Source organism: Sycon ciliatum, chromosome 1, assembly GCF_964019385.1.
Source record: "Sycon ciliatum chromosome 1, ocSycCili1.1, whole genome shotgun sequence".
Classification (NCBI taxonomy): domain Eukaryota; kingdom Metazoa; phylum Porifera; class Calcarea; order Leucosolenida; family Sycettidae; genus Sycon; species Sycon ciliatum.
In genome coordinates, this window is record NC_088643.1 from 45,235,678 (window position 1) to 45,253,170 (window position 17,493).

At 47.2% G+C, this 17,493-nt stretch overlaps 1 protein-coding gene across 2 annotated transcripts in view; it reads right to left on the reverse strand.

Annotated features, from left to right (window-relative positions):
- The window catches only part of LOC135828266 (uncharacterized), a 75,005-nt gene that overhangs the window by 21,952 nt on the left and 35,560 nt on the right, over nt 1-17,493 (reverse strand). The window contains exons 29-38 of one of the 2 annotated variants that reach the window (XM_065340719.1): nt 15,508-15,623; nt 14,742-14,826; nt 12,688-12,798; nt 9,266-9,421; nt 8,421-8,662; nt 7,638-7,663; nt 7,303-7,376; nt 6,162-6,271; nt 5,646-5,777; nt 4,964-5,027 (exon numbers count right to left, since the gene is read on the reverse strand). In XM_065340719.1, coding sequence (XP_065196791.1) covers nt 4,964-5,027; nt 5,646-5,777; nt 6,162-6,271; nt 7,303-7,376; nt 7,638-7,663; nt 8,421-8,662; nt 9,266-9,421; nt 12,688-12,798; nt 14,742-14,826; nt 15,508-15,623 — 1,116 coding nt within the window. The remainder of the gene's footprint in view (nt 1-4,963; nt 5,028-5,645; nt 5,778-6,161; nt 6,272-7,302; nt 7,377-7,637; nt 7,664-8,420; nt 8,663-9,265; nt 9,422-12,687; nt 12,799-14,741; nt 14,827-15,507; nt 15,624-17,493) is intronic. The other variant, XM_065340725.1, reaches the window with a different exon arrangement.

A 17,493-nucleotide genomic window follows, 5' to 3' on the forward strand; every position in this document is an offset into this window, starting at 1 on the left:
GAGAGAGAGGGAGAGAGAGAGAGAGGTAGAGAGAGAGAGAGAGTAAGTTAAATTTATAAAGACAGGTAAGTCTAACAAATGAGGACTGAGACCTCTACAACAGGGTTTTTACGCCTGAAAGCAGGCGCATGATTTAACAAGCAGGTTGTCAGTCTAGATTTTATGCGCAGATGGAGAAAAATGCGCAGAATTTTTGTAATGAGATGAAAAGCAGAAATAATAAGAAATAATAAGAAAAGATGAAATGAAAGCCTGCTCACAACCCCGCCCAGCCTTGCGAACTGGGTATGGTGGATTAAGAACCCGGTTCAACGCTCGAGCAAGCGCTCTCCACTCAAGGTGTTCACAGCAACTGATAGGAACTCATATGGGGAAATTATAGAAAAGAAATAATAAGATAAAGAGAATAAATTTCAACGCACCTCAATAAACGGAGCCCCACATACAGTACCTCAGAAAAGTGGATCTTCCGACCAGTGTTTTTGTTGACGTCGCAACCAGATGATGTAGCTGCTTCGCAGAGACGTCTTACTGCACAAATTACAAATAAATTTTATTCTTCGATTAGAAAACCCAAGCGCTTTCAGAGCCCTCCGAAGAGAGTCCGGGATGAAACCACACACACCTACCTCAACCAAAAAAGAAACGACCTGCCACCCGTTTGCTCGGCATTGATCGGCCAGATCCGCATACCGCCTGTCCTTCCGCGAGTTACTGACACTGAATCTGCCCTCAGCACAAACTGTCAACTCCATCCAGAATACAATCCTACGACTCGTAGAGTACAGAACTTTATCTGGTCTTAAGGTGGTAAGTGCAACACAGCTATGTAAGAAATCTTTGCACTAACTGAGTCGACAAGAAGTTTCCAGTCTGAGGCCGCTGACAGGAGATCAGTCGTAACCAACTTTCGTCTGGGCTGAACGCGAACTGGCTTCCCCCCCCTCCCCCCCCCCGCCTTGCAAAACGAGATGAAGTCAAGCTCATTTGAATTTTCGGTGTTTGCAGCAGTGCGGATTCGAATCTCCTCACGCATGTTCCTGACGATGACCCCGAGTACATTGTCGTGCCTCCAGGTGTAACGTCCCTGGTCCAGCGCTACGCGACAAGCGCCAAGCACGTGGCGCGTAGTACAGGCCCAGTCACGGCACAAACTACAGTACGGATCCAATACGGTGTTTCCCCAACGGCGTAGGTTCGTCGGAGAAGGAGGGTTGATGCGAGAAGAAATTTCAAATCCTTACCAGTACCACCGTACAAAAGGGATTTCCACGAGAGGTCCTGCCACATCACCGATGTCCACTCCAACCACTTGCCTTGCACCTGAAGAGTCTTCAGCCTCAAAATCTGCTCCTGCGCGTTGATCTCCTCAAATGTTTGAAGGAGATCCTTCCTCGGGGGTTTGGAATGCTGCTTCGGAGCACGAGCACCCAACCCTGCACGATGACTTGAAGATGACGGTGGACGGAGAGTCCCTAAACCTACTGATGCCTCTGCACACTCCAGCTCTATTGTCGCCGCATATCGCTTTGTCAGCTTCGCATCCTTACTCCGACGCAGAGTGTACAGCGCTCTCATGCGCGCGTCCCCACTCGATCGAAGAATGTGCCATTTGATGGACTGGCACTTTTTCCACACCGTAGGAAGGTAGTGGAGGCAGACCTTCGTGTAAGAAAAATCCAGGACAGTGAACAATCACTCTCGCTATCCTCTCAAGGGGAGTGGTGGGAGAGCAGTGCCCACTGCCCCCCCCCCCCCCCCAAAAAAGTCGCTCACCATACTTATCCAAGGCGAGCACAATACGGGGTTTTCAACATTCGCTTGCCATACCCTAATCGGATTCAATACCCAATAGCTGCCAAATTCGTTCTGGAAAATCACCGTACGCACTACAAATGAAAGCTGTTCGGATCACAACTTTAATTTCCCTTCATCAATTTGGACGATGACACGCGCAATAGGAAATTGAGACAATTTGCTAAGATCCATGGCAATTTTGTAGTATTCATCGTGGAGCGCTACTTTCTTCTGTAGCTTACCGCTCAAGACCTGTGCCTGATGTCGCACAGGTTTATGCATGCCCGGACTGTCACGCAACAGAGGGAAATCCTTTAGGTCAAAATAATATAATAATTATGATTGGCACCCAAGTGCGGAAGTGAACATTTGCAACGGTACGTAAAATACCTTGCGAGTGCCGTAACTCCACTATTCGACCTCGGATAGACTTCCGATTTGTTGGAGCCGACAGCTGAGAACTTTCTAATGCGAATAGACCTTTCGATTACGTGATTCCGTTAAGGGAAAGCCGAGTTACGAAATATTCGAGTGTTTGCAGAATGCACTTCACAGTGATGCAGATGCGCTCGAAATTCTCAAGGCGCGCGACGAAAAGTGCGCCCAAAAAGAAAATAAGGAGAGCGAAGGCGCGCGAGAGTGATCGCTCTCCTTTTACCAGATGGTCTGTGGAGGCGTAAGCCAAAGCGTTTGCGACTGCCAATAAAAAGAATGGCAGAGTTTGCGCATCGAGGTAGGCCTGACCATTTCTTCAGAAATGGTAAACACATAACTGAGTGCAGTTCACGTACAAAACCTTGTGTGAGTTCAAGAACCTGGAAAGACCAAGAAAGCTTGGGCACTACAAGATGGTGGTAAAGCCATAGCTTGTGGTGGTCTTGAAGCCAAGAGCCATCTACTTTTTGCATGAGAGATACAGTGCGGTTGACGGATGTCTTCCCGCTGGGTCTGCTCCGAGCAATCAGCATGCAGCCTTCGCCCCAGGAACTTGAACTATGCAGTGTCAATGAAAGCGATCTTCCTCCCTGACATCGTCAGGCAGGGATCGTAAGGTTTGTACCGGCCATCTACAAGCTTTGCTGCACTGCTTTTGCATTTGTGCGGCGCCGCCTGCATACATTGAGTCCACGAGAGAAAGTCCTCCGTGACCGCAATGAGTTTTTGACAACCTGCACTAGATTTGCTATAGAGGCCTAAGTCATCAGCAAAAGCTGTTTGGGACACTTGCAAAGGGGCAGATTTAAAATCATAGGAGAGGCAACTTAATTCAGGGGCTGCAAGTGAGTCCAGCAGAAGCTGGAAACAAATATTGAAAAGGACCGGGGACAAGGGGCACCCCTGGAAAACACCAATGTTGTAATTAAAGGTGGGAGTGTGTGGTTGTACGACGAAAGCGCAAAGACTGTGTTAGTAGGAAAAAATTAATTTCCTGAATTGCAAAGAAAGGCTGTAGTGGGTTAGAGCATACTGTATCAGATTGCGGCGCACTGAACCAAATGCATTTTTCAAATCTATCCACGCAATGCAAATTTGGCGTTTTGCCGTCTTTGCATCACGCATCGCCTCATAACAAAGTGATGTATGCTCTAAGCACCCAGTCTTTGCAGGCATAAATCCTTTCTGGTTGTCACCATCGAAGAACTTATTGCCTAGCATATGTTTCAAGAGGCGCTTTGCAACTTAGGTGAAAAAGATCTTCCCGGACGTGTTTGCTAGAGCAATCGGTCGGAATTTCGAAGGATCATCAGACACCTCCCCCTTGGCCAGGAGTGTGATACACGCTACCTGCCACTGCCTTGGAATGATCTTGCTCTCCCAAACCCGCCCAAAGATGGTGAAAAGAATGGATTGAAGGGAGGGACAAAGCTTCCAAACTATGTAAGGTATCTTGTCAGGACCCGGTGCAGAGGTGTGCGACACTTCTTCAAAACATTCTGAAATTCAGTCCATGTAGGGGTCCCTCATCGACTGGGTGGGTGCAATCCCGGGGCTTCCCTGCACTGGGGCAGGATTCGTACGAAGTGGCACAATCCTGGTCTGCATATGTGTGTTGGAAGTACTCAAAGCAGGTAGTGTCAGAGAAAGTGGGTTTGACATGGTTGGTTGGTTGAAACAATTTCTTTCCGAAGGCATAATGTGTGGGTCCTTGAGAACGGCATCCTGGTCCCTCTTGTTCCGGGATCGATCGTCGTACATCTTTTGTTGTTTCAAAAGACGCTTGATTTGTTTTCCAATTGAAAAAATAATACTCATTTCTGAGCGCTGCAGGTACTTCGTCCGGGTTTTTGATCTTACGAAATTGGCGCTTTAAATCACGCCTGTGAGCCCGGAGTTTTTCCACTGCACGGTTTTTATTTGCATTCTTGTGTTTTGGTGGAGGTGGTGGTGGTTTCTGGTCGAAAAACCAGTGAATGAAGTTCTCTAGTTTGTCCAGAGTCTCTTTGATGTTAGTGTTTTTGAGGTATGAGGTTGGGAAATGTTGAGTGAGATGGATCTTCAACTGAGCGTTTATTGTGTGCCATGCCTTGGTGTTTTTGGCTGACGGTAGCAGTAGGGACTGCCGGACTTCTACCTTGTGCATGTCCCGTTGATTCAGGACATGAAGTAAAGAACTCATTATGACAGGGAGTGGATTAGTGCGGGATTGTTCGCAATTCATCTCCAGGAGTCATTGTCTGATCTACAGATGGGCTGAAGTGCATTGAATCAATCATGGAAGTCGTCCGACCATCCCCGCTACTGCCGTCTGCTTTGGCTGAGGTGGTTGAAAGTGATTTGTAGACCGGGCAGAGAGAGATAGATAGATAGAGAGATAGATAGATAGAGAGAAAGAGAGAGAGAGAGAGAGAGAGAGAGAGAGAGAGAGAGAGAGAGGGAGAGAGAGAGAGAGAGAGATAGAAGGATGAAATGAGACTAGTAACTATTGGTAAGGTACATGTATGCATGTATACATCACACCACGGTAGTTACTGCCTAGCTACCTGTACTGCAGCTACTGCCTAGCTATCTGTAGCAATACTTCCAGTGTTCAGTGCATGTAGAAATTGCTTACGTACTTTTTCCCTTTAGCAAGTATGGCTCTATGACAAAATGAATAAAATAATGATCATTTACTAGCATGTAATTGCACCATGATTAGCGGCCCAGTATGGTCAGAGTAACTTACGTCAGCAACCTTGAGCATTCCCTCACGACCACTCCGCAGAATAGTACGCATTGAAGACAATAATCTAAACATTGAATATGACGAGAGATAGTAGTATAGAACACTGATGTTAGGACAGGTATACACCAGTCATGCAGAACAGAGGTATACACCAGTCATGCAGAACAGAGGTATACACCAGTCATGCAGAACACAGGTATACACCAGTCATGCAGAACACAGGTATACACCAGTCATGCAGAACAGAGGTATACACCAGTCATGCAGAACACAGGTATACACCAGTCATGCAGAACAGAGGTATACACCAGTCATGCAGAACACAGGTATACACCAGTCATGCAGAACACAGGTATACACCAGTCATGCAGAACACAGGTATACACCAGTCATGCAGAACACAGGTATACACCAGTCATGCAAAACAGAGCCGTTTACATCAGTCATGCAGAACAGAGGTATACACCAGTCATGCAGAACAGAGCCGTTTACACCAGTCATGCAGAACAGAGGTATACACCAGTCATGCAGAACAGAGGTATACACCAGTCATGCAGAACAGAGCCGTTTACATCAATGGTATCCTCTTTATCTCTGCAGGAGAGCCGCTGCCTGGCTCATGCAACCCTAAAAGGACCTTGCGCCACGTAGGCAGGGTCTGCCCACCAAGGTAGTTACTCACCTAGCGGGGCTCTTCTTTTTGTCCGAGTCTCTTGCTTCACCAAATGAGGGCATTCTCCTGTAGGGCCGCTCCTTTCGTGCAGCTGCAGCAGGCTTGCCGTTCTTGCCACTGTGGGCAGTGATACTACTGGCTCTATAGTCACCAGCACAGTGAGATGCACAACAGCAGGAACCAAGACAAAATGAGACTGTGTGCTTGTATATACTTGTTGTTGGTTGACATCATGAAACAAAGTGGAGGACACCGTGTTCGGAAACAGTGACCTTTCTGCAACCATCCACGGTTGGTAGAGCCCCGGTCGGTTGCGACCATCTGAACCGTATGGGTGTTAGATCCTTGTTTATACATGCTGTCAATCAACAATATGTTTGAAAAACACGGTTTATCTATACCTTGTATATACCTGTATGCACTAATGGAGGCATGGCCGGTATTTGATAGCACACTAGTAACTGTGTTATGGTGTTAACCAAGGATCGCTACGGACAATGCGGCATGGACACCATGATCTCTCACCTGTTCAGTTCTGGCTGTTCACCGGCCTGTTGTAGATCGGTAGATGTAGAGGGAGGGCGCACTCGCACAACATCCTCTGCTTGGCCAGTGGCGGGACTTTCGCCTCTCGTCTATAACCAGAAATGTGAAATGGACCGTGATGAAGTAAGTTCATCACATAGTGCCGACTAAGTACCTTACAGCTATGCTATGGCAAGACATGTATTGACCAGTATGCACAATAGCTATACAGCATCAGTGTACACAATTGACTGGCAGGCATTTATATTTGATTTTTGGACTTTCAATAGACAGACCAACCAACCAATCCGGCAACCTAAGATTTAACATCCGCACACACGACATGGAACTGCATGCCACATACTGTACATGCCAATCTGCCGTAGCTGGAACTCACGAAAGAGCCCAAGTTCACTAGAGGCTATGCGATTAACTTAAATCATTATTTGAGATGCATTGCTGCACTGAGAGGCTGTGTGATTACGTCGTCATTGAGAGATGCATTGTATGAAGTGGGAAAGCTCAGCCACCACAGCTGCACAAGCACATGTTTGCCACGACTTCCAAGTACTTGGAAATGACATGAGATGATCTCCTTGTGGCATAACCTCCATGGCAGGAGTTAGTTTCCTCAGATACACAGCAGTGTAGTACATACACAGCAATGTAGTACATACACAGCAGTGTAGTACATACACAGCAGTGTAGTACATAGAACAACAAGGGTGATCAAGGCGTGTTAGTCGCTACTCAGAGTTTCATGCTTTCGCAATCATCAGGCAACATGAGGATGGTACTGGCCATGCCGGTATATCTGCCAGGAGAGGGTGGATCTTGTAGCGCTGTGTGGAAAGATGTGTGTGAATGTGGAGGCTGTATAGGTTTCAGAGTTAGTGGTGTTATTTTAGGCAGGAGGCTGTGTGCAGAGTGTGTGTGTGTGTGGTTGTTGTAGGCAGGAGGCTGTGTGCAGAGTGTGTGTGGTTGTTGTAGGCAGGAGGCTGTGTGCAGAGTGTGTGTGGTTGTTGTAGGCAGGGAGCAGCGTAGTATATACGAGTATGACTGCTACTGTCAGATACACAGCTGAGTACCAAACACACAGATACACAGCTGAGTACCAAACACACACATGACGGCTACTCACCGGCGTGCGTCCCACACTGTCGGTGGAGCGCTGTCGCAGCGCATTGCGACTAGTTGCACCGGGCTTGACAATGACTGTGCAGACACAGGGTCAGATACAGGATATTCAGGTATATACATGTATATGGACTGTAATAGCATCATTACCAATATGTTTAATGCATTCACATGCATACACACAAAACAGGTCATAACAGAAACGTACACATGCTGGGAGAGTATATCGATTGTGTGAAGCGCAGGTGTTCGCAGGGGTGGACCAATTACCAAACGACACATCGTGCTACGTAGTTGTGTGTGCATGATAGCTGGCAACGCTTGTTGTCAGTAGCTTACCTGGAGCTGCTGGTATGTACTGATCACTGTAGACAATGCACATCACATGTACACATGTATGTGCGTATGAACATAAACACATACACGCATATGCCCACACAAACACACACACACACACACACACACATAGACACACACACACACAAACACACACACACACACACACACACACACACACACACACACACATAGACACACACACACACACATACACATGCACAAACACACACACACACACACACACACACACATGCACACACATACACATACACAAACGTACACACACACACACACACACACACAACACACGCACACAAACATAAAGCACACACCAAGAGTGGATTGTGAAGGATAAGCAACCCAAAAAAGACAAAGCACTCAGAAGTAACTGCCACACATCCTGCTCTAACAGAGCACATAGCCCCAAGTATTGTTTGACTCTTGGTCATCATCAGACAACAACTATCAAAGTGCAAAGAGGTAGAGAGTCACGTGAGGTGGTTGTGAGTGTACATGGGAGGTAGGGGTGGGGGTGGGGAGAGGCTGATGTACATAAAGCACGTGTGTTTGAGCAGTTCCCACCACACCGTACATGCCCACTGAAAATGCAAAAGGAACATCAACAGTCATTTAAAACCAGATGCAAGAAAAGCACCAAGCACGCCTCCCCGCCCTTATTCGCATGTGAAACCTCCCTACACACATGGAAGTGATTTGACTGTACTCTATTGATGTGTTACACATCTATGTAGTGCTATGTACGTGTAGACCAGTTGGACTTACACCAGTATTCCTCTTGTCATGTTGATCGCTGCCATTGGATCCCAACCATGCTCAGTGACTTGAAAATCAGAAGAAGCCACTGAGGTCGAGGACTGTCGTCTGCTTGACAGCGACGAACTTGCCGTTTTCGGAGTAACCGTGCTAGGCGGGGCAGGGGTGTCAACGGGCTTGGGTTTGTAGGCCTCCAGGTAGTCGGCACGCACCTTGGCCAGCCTGAACAGCTGCACGGTGATGTCCAGGATCTGCACATGAATATTATGTGATGTGATGTGATGGGCCATACATACTATACCTACACAGTGTAGATCATCAATTTATAGTACAACTAGATCCACAGGCGCGTAGCACTGTTGTTGGAGGGGGTCCGGTCGGAGGGGGTCCGGTCGGAGGGGGTCCGGTCGGAGGGGGTCCGGTCGGAGGGGGTCCGGTCGGAGGGGGTCCGGTCGAAGGGGGTCCGGTCGGAGGGGGTCCGGTCGGAGGGAGTCCGGTTGGAGGGGGTCCGGAGGTCTCCTGCGGGAAAAATTTGAAATTGGGGTGCAAAACCCTGCATTCTGGGCACTTCTGGGTGAAAAGTGGTCCGGCCAAAGCCGAACCGGCAGGACTGGCTGCTACGCCCGTGATCCATACTCTACGTTTCTAGCTTTCAGAATTACCCTGCTAGTTGACAGCAGACTAGCAAACTAGAAGGGTGCATTCTAAATGGATCTTTCAAGATAGCGCTTCACAGCTCCAATTCCGTACAACTAAGTCAGCTACGGTCCCCCAGGGGTTGAGAGCAAGTGGAGGACGTTGGTCATAAATGCTGGTGGTCACCCCAGACAGAGGGAGTACCAGTATGTCTTTACCTTTTCAGGTCCCTGTTGGTGTTCAGTATGCTCCAAGCCAATTGGATCTTCTGGATTCTTTCGCTGCTTTGCACCTGCAGCGTTGCTAGGTTCTTCTGCCATGTTCAGAAGTTTCTCTCCTAGACCAGTAGTTTGCATGCTCGACACCCCGCCAGTCTGCAATGTCCAAACACAGGACACACAGTGAGGACAGTGGTAGTGACAAGGAGCACTCGAGCCATGATCCCCATTTGATGCACGTCTGTACACCGCACCACATTATCACATGATCCCCGTTTGATACACTGTCACACCTCCCCATTTGCTGATGCACTGTCACACCGCTCCACCTAGCTTATCGCTATCTGAGTCCGGATCAGCGTAAGCCATCGTTTCTGTTTTGATATCAAATTGATGAAATAGTGATGCTAAAGTTGAGCGAATCGCGGATCTGGCAACTTCTCAACACCTTTCTTTCTTTCTTCCTCGTCAATAATCTTTCCTTGAGTGGTAACTTTGCATAACAAGCCAGAGGTCTTGTCAGTGACTAGCTACGGAAGCTAGGCGGGTGGTCACAACGTCGTTGCGTACCGGCGCATGACTGAATCACTACCATCACAGCATACGAGCATTGCACCAGTCGGCATTGACGCCGAGGCCGAAGACACTTTCACCAATCACGGCACGACATTCCTAGGTGATGATTTGGATGGCGATTGCCGGAATTCATCAAGCGAGTCAGACGAAAGCGAGGATGATGCTCCTGCCGCAAGGCGACTCTGTGTGGCTGCAGACCATTAGGAGGAGAGCAGCTCCGAAGAGGATGATGACCAAGTGGGTATTGTGGATCCCATGAAACACTCCTTCCTGAGTTCGTCGTATATCGACAGTGGTGATGCGGAGCAAGACATTCCAGGACTCGTGACTGGCAGAGAGACGGGTGCAAGCGCAAGTACAAGAACTGCTTCGCTGGCTTGGACGCCGAGCGACTAGAAAGTTTATTTGGTCCATGCACCAGCTCCTGAAAATCGAAGAAACAGCTCCTGTTGGGCCGGTAACAGCTTCTCTGCACCCAATGAGCCCACATGCTAAAGTGCATGAGTACAACCATAGCCACTATGTACTTGGAGTCAGCATGTGCAAGTATGCGGCATTCCTGGAAGTGAATGCACTTGGGGAGCACGCTAGTACAGAGCGATGAAAGACATTGAAGAGTCGGCCACCGCAGAAATACCAGCTCATCACTTTGAAATAGTAGCACAAGTGTTACTTCGTAGCAGTTATTTTAAAGAACACAGTTGCTGTGCATGGGATAGCCCAGCCTGCTGCACCTAGAGTAAGCAGCTCCAACATGCCTTCCAGCCACGCACTGTAAGAAGCAAGGATACCGTAACTTCTTCAAAGAGACTGGTGATAGTACTATGCCGTACAGTACATTTTGCAGAATATGGCGGCGGCAACATGTGGGGGTGATGCGGTTGTAGTCTTGAAGCCGCGTATTGACAGAGTGTCAAGCGGGCACGGAACAAAATGAAATTTGCCGCAGCCAGTTGAGCACCTGCCATGCATTCGGAATATGCTCAGGACGAGCAAGCCAATTGTGGGACTTGATCGATGCTGCTAAAGAGACGGATGATGTATGTCATCTTACTTTTGATTTTGCACAGCAATTGGTATTGCCTTTCCACACTTGGCATTTGGGACCACCGTATGTTAAAGTCAGATTCCATGGCCAATCGTTTGGTATTTGTGGCGGGGCCGAGAGACGCCAGACCAACTATGTGTGCTACGAAGGCGAGTGCATTGGCGAAGACGGCGGTAAAGCACATTGACCTAACAGAGGTATCTCCATGCTCGACCACCGCCTGGAAGTGACCTGTTCTGGCTATCGCAGCATCACACTCCATACCGACAACTACGTTGGGTAAAACAGAATAAGTCAGTGATGACCTGCGACATGGACACACTAGACTTACTATGCCGTCAATGATGTCACCCAACAAATCATGCATAGCAAGCAATGCAGTACGATTTGAATGACCGTGGCGGAATTGGTGCAGCTATCTTTCTGAGTTCATCCGGCCAATCAAAGGCTCATTTTTCAACCACTTGGCGAGTGATGTTATTGATCTAAAATATTGTGAGACTGGAAAGAAGTAGTAACGGACAAATTCGGAGGAAAACATATTAATTTATCTATTACAGTCCATTTCAAAACTATAGACGCGTAGTGTTTTGCAAAATTCGATGGGATTTATTTAAATATTTTTAGTTTTTTTCTCCAGATTCCGTCTCTGCATCGCTTCACAATTCTGGCTATATACTTTGTTTTCGCTACAATTGAAGTTTATTTTTAGGCCAGGTTTTCCGGTTTTACATGCAATTTCTGTTTTGAAGGGTTAGACCAGTTTGTTTTAAGGGTTTGACCAGTTTGTTTCGGATTTTTGCTCCTGCTGAGACAGTGCTGCGCCCAGACCATCGTGGGTGCATTTTTGTACGGGTCCTGGTAGCCTCGTGGTTTCGATCCGTGATTTCCAGTACAAGTGTGGGGCATTCGAATCCCATCACGCCTCCTGCCTTTTTTTCTCTTCTTTTCTGCATGTTTTGGATCTTGTTGGGTGAAATACAGTAGAGATGATAATTATATTTTCTCTTTTTGATTTGATTTGAGCCTCCCTGTTCCCTTCGCCTGACACAACGAGTGACAGTGGTTTCACTCACGCCAGTTGCAAGGTGAGTTCGACGACGAGGATTTCGGATACTCAAGCGTCAATCAAAATCCAGCTCTTGTTCGAAGAAACAATGAGCACGACTAATCATATCTTTCTCGGCATCACTGAGATTCTTACGGGCCTTGGAAGCCATTACAGTCAGGCACTCAGAAAATGCAAACAAGAAGAAGATTCATTTGAGACTTTCATTTCTTTTGAGACTTTCCTCACACCTTTTCATTTGCGACTTTGCGTGTTTTGCATCTTTTGTATTTCCCGCGGCAACGAAGAAAAACCTGAAAAACACATCTGAAAACCAGAAAACACTCATGCAAAACTCACGGCTGTCGTGCGCTACAGTACGTACGGCTTGTACGTATGAGTTCACGCGTCTATACTTTTGAAATGGACTGTAGTTTGATTCAGTTGAAAACGGGAAAAGTCTAAAGAAAAATTGACTGTCACCACCAGCGATCCTCTTACCACTAAGCTATGGTGCAGAATAATATTTTTTTGAAAATTTTGCACATGTGATGGATATTGGCGTTTTGCTGATCCAAGCTCATTTATTCATATTTTACTACATTTATGGAGCATATAATTATGAGTATGTACATCCATACAATACATGTATACAGATCATCAAGCAGGCTGCTACATGAACTACTACAGTCATGCAGTACCCATAGTTCTGAGCGCACATGACCAACACATGGAAATTGGACTTCTTACCATGTGCTGCTGTCGGTTCTGAGCTCTCTGGTCTTGAAGGTCTGCAATTCCAGCCCGGGTCTGCGTGAGGAGTTCATGAATCTTGGCACACTGTCCATTGCTAGCTTCCATCTGCCATCGAAAGTATCGGCCAGAAAGAAAAACATCAGATTTATAGTATTAAAAACCCAACTTGGGCATTATGTAGCATATACTGTAATACATGTAGTTTTCCTCACTGTTTATTTCTAAAATAGAACTAATTGTGCACTCATAACCACTTGGGGTAAGCCACGTCAGGCGAAATAGCACGTCATAGTACATTTGAGATCAGCGGGAAGAAGATGACGACGTCCACTAATTTAGTATCCGTGCACACGAATCTGCTGTGTGTGTGACTCTGTGTGTCAGCTATGATATCATCTTCTGTGGTTCCATGCCCAGCATATACGTCTGAACCATCCTGCAAAGTTTGAATGACGTAGGTTGAGCGATCGCTCCGCGAAACATACTTTTTGAAATTCTCTTCATAGTATATCTTCCACCATTGAAATTTCGAATTTCTTCAAAAAAAGTGCTGAGAGGGGTGGCTTGCAACCTCGATATGGCTTGTTCCAGGCATGCTTCGGAGCCATCTTCTGTTGAAGTAGTGGCGGGGATCTGCCCTGCAACTGCTACAACAAAAAGTGATTCGATCTGAGAAAGGGTGAGACCGCGAATCTCGGTTGAATATTGAGTATTTCAAGCCTTTTCACGACGAAGATGGAGTTCTTTTTGGAGATGGACGTCGCGGCAAAGGACATGGTGTCCGACTTCTGGCGTCTGGTGAAGCCAGGGATCATTTGTCCAGTCAGGTCGGCAGCCTAACCGTCGGTAAGCTTGTGTTTGGATCCCGTTCTGCTCGATGTGGTAGATCACAAACAATTTGATATCGCACAAATTGATCTCAGCATCGTGCGTACGGTATTTTATATTCAGAAAATCCCAAAGTGTCTCTGTGTGGCCGTCCTATGCCACGAGAAACTCCAATCAGGCTCCTATGTCCTCTGCCTTCATGATTGAATGTCCACTTCGTTTGAACAACGAACACAACTGAATCGAGGACGGCTTTGCAATGAAAAATACAGCTATACTGGAGCTGAAAAAAAAGAAGAAATAAATGTGCTCAGGATGAGACTCGAGTACACGCATACTCTCCCCGCAGGTGAAACGCAATTTTTTGTGAAAAATGCGTGTCGCCGACTGACCAGTAATTTCGCCTGACGATGTGCCAGAAGTAGCTATAGCCCCACAAACTGAAACAGCACAAGCCTGAATCTGTATACACCTGTACACATGTGATCACATGTGATTTTGCAAACTGCTGATGCAACATGAATCAGAATGCAATTGACTCTGCCTTAAGTCCCAAGCTAACAACACTAATGCAGCAAATCGGTTCCACTGACTGGGCCAAGACTCACGGATCACACTATCAGTGATGGCATGGGTGACATCAATAGGAACAGTGACACACTCGATTCTAACCGTTGGGACAGGAGGTATGTTGAAAAGAAAACATCTTCTGTCCATGAGCTCAACATGGAAGAGCAAATTTCTTTCTCATTACTTTTGCCTCTCCCAACCTAAGTCAAGTAGGTACCTAATCCAGGTGAGTCTTCCAGGAGAGGAGAGGTAGATGAGTGAATGTGAATGTGTACGTGTGTGTGTGGGGGGGGGGGGTATGTCCTTTCACATACCGTTTTTTCCCTGCTTGTAAGTCGCACTCGATTGTACGTCACACCCCCATTTCAAGGTCTATGTCATATCGCTTCGATATATTCACATCAGTAGTAATCATGCTTCATTGGCCCTGAAGTTAAGTACAAAAAAGGCGTGACTTATAATTCGGGGAAATAGGATATTCACTTGGAAGTGAAGCCCTTAGGTCATGACCAGTGCTATGCTGTATGCATTGAAGCACTGAACGCATTCATGAACATCTGGGCACATGCGGCTTGCCATTCACAACAAGCATGGGCTGCTTACACACACGCTGCTTTTACTGCCGTTATCCCGGCTGTTACTGTACTCACCTCACCGTGGATCCTGCTCATTACGTCTCTCATGACTTTAGCCTTGGCCAGTTTGAAGTCTATATCAAGAGCATGAGCTTGGTACCTAGTACAAAGCACAGGACAGTTATTAATCTTTTAAAAGCTGTGTTCACAACTGGCGCGTGTACGCGTGAAACCACGCGTTTGTGCGTATTTTTTTGCTGGCTTTTGGGGCGCCATGCGTACGGAAACGCGCCGAAATGGAAATTCCAACATGTTAGAATTTTCAGCGCGTATCATGCCAGTCACTTTGACTGGCGGGGTCAAACAATTAGTACTCGAAGGTGTCCCACGCGCTAAATTCGACTCGGATTGCTGTTTTTGTGAAAGCCTGAGCGGGCGTTTGGGCACGCATGAACCGCAAGCGTACCGCGTCCACGCGCCAGTTGTGAACAGAGCTTAACAGTGTAGGTACTAGGTATAGACCAAGACACGTTTCCAATCACCGGGAAAGCAGAACAAAGGTGAGGACTGGATGCTTTCACTGCCTTTCAGCCTAGCTGAGGGCAAAGCAAAGAATGCGTAGCATAGTAATCATTCTGCAAATCTCCTCCAGTACACACCAATTGCACTGCAATTTACTCTCAGAGAATCCGGCATGACGCTGTGACATACGTCAGAGAACACCAAGTGTCACAGCAATGCTCCATGACGGAAACGACCACAGAGCACAGAGGGCATAGGGAATTATGCACATACTGGTAGGCGCACCCACTTTCTCGGTCAACGCTACAGCAAAACTCACGCTTTGTCAACTGTGCTGGCACACTCTGCCGGCTTGGAGATAAGGCGCGATCTCAGCCCTTCAAACAAACGCTTCAAGCCTGCCTGCGTTTTGTCCAGTTGTGACTTGAGGCTAGCCTGGAACACAACACCGAAGAGAGGCATCACAGCACACCACACATGTACATGACATTGTACACTGTGGACCAAGCAATACAAAGACCATAGAAAGCAGACAGATCAGAGCTGTAACGCAGTGTGCCAGCTAGTTCGGTTGGTGGGTACACTTATGCCAGATAGTGTTGGGCCTGTTGCCAACGGGCTCGGCTGCTTGAAGGTGTATTGTTGTACCTACCACTTTTGTTGGTTTCAGGGTTCATATCATTGCGCGAAATCACGCGACACCTGTACATTTTCGATCTGCGGGATGAAGATGACGACGTCCATGCATCAGGTATCAGGGGGTAGTAAGATACTGGTATATTACTACTCCACGCCTCAAATCGTGCTGTCAAGCGTATGCGGGGGAGTGTAGCATGCCATCCCTTACACTTTCCAGCTCAGGGTTACCCTCGCTACCAATGGACGAAATTTCAGGGTCACAGCTTGCGCAACGGCTTTGTCCTGTGCAAATGGCCACTCGACATACTCAGCACAAATTTTCTATTGCATGCATGCACAAAATGTTCAACTTTCGTATTTTTGGCGACTTTACCACCGTCGTGGAGGCTGGTTGGTGAGGAGCAGGTAGCCATCCCTTGTGGAATCAAACACATTGTTCCACAGTGTGGCTGATTCCGCAAGAGCCAGGTCCATACGAGGAACATTCGCTTTGTCTTTTGCCATCGAAGTAAGTCACTTTTCTTGTTCTCAGTGTTTTTTACGCTCAACGTTTCTGAGATTTTTGAATTATTCACTTTTCATTCTTTCATACTTTATTTCTTCATGTTCACTGCCTCACTTGCCTTCTGATCTGGAGAATGTGACGGAGGTGGCTGTTGGTTACTGCCTGGTATAACGGTTGTCGTGCTGTTGCTGTATTTCCGTCCTGCTCGCGACGTTGTAGATCACAAACAATTTGAAATCACATGAATTGTACTTACCGTCGTGCGTGCGGTATTAGGAAACACTGTGCAGATAAGATCGTCGCAATGTATGTATATGTGTGTCTGGTCATCCTGTGCCACGCAAGAACTCCAACCAGACGCATTTGCCCTCGGCCCTGTTGATCGATTGTCCACTCGTCTTTCCTTGAAGAACGATCGATAAAAAAAGTCGAGCTCGAGGACTTTTTGCAAAAAAACGGCTGAAAAAAGGAAGAAAAAAGGGTGCTCAGAATGAGATTCGAGTACACAACCATGGTCCCAGCAGTTTATGTGGATGTCGCTCATAGATGCGCGATTTCGCGCAATGACTTTCTATTTGAAGTATACATACCTGTTAACCATGGACTGCTTCTGGCTAGATTAACTCTTGTGTAATCAATGGTGCTAGTGAAGCTTATATCAGATCCACTCTGATTTAGCCACCCACACTAGTACCAAGTATTACCTTCACTGGGGGCAGGGGTACCTGCAGTTGGATCCCGGGACGGATACCCTGATGCCGTCAATCCTTTTTCTGCACCTTGTCCTCACCCACTTACTGAGGTATGGTGAGCCCGTAAGTGGGATCATTTCAAGTCCACCCTAGTTTGGGGATTTCAGGGGGTGTCGGCCGCTGGGTGGTTCAATGGCCAATTGAGTCATCTTTCCAAGATTCCTTTTGAGTCTCTCTCCCCTCTCCCGGGGAGACCCACGTGACCAGTTTTGGCAGTGAGCAAGTACAAGTACAAGTACTGCACGATAGCCCAACAAGTTTAAACAGTCCTTCGTACAGCGAAACACATTGGTGGCGGTTGGTTCAGCCAGACCGTGACCAATCCTCCTTGTTCCGCAGAGCCTAAGCAATACACGTAGTTCTACTGATGCTCACCAATACGACTACACCTGGAGCAAGGTCTGATCGA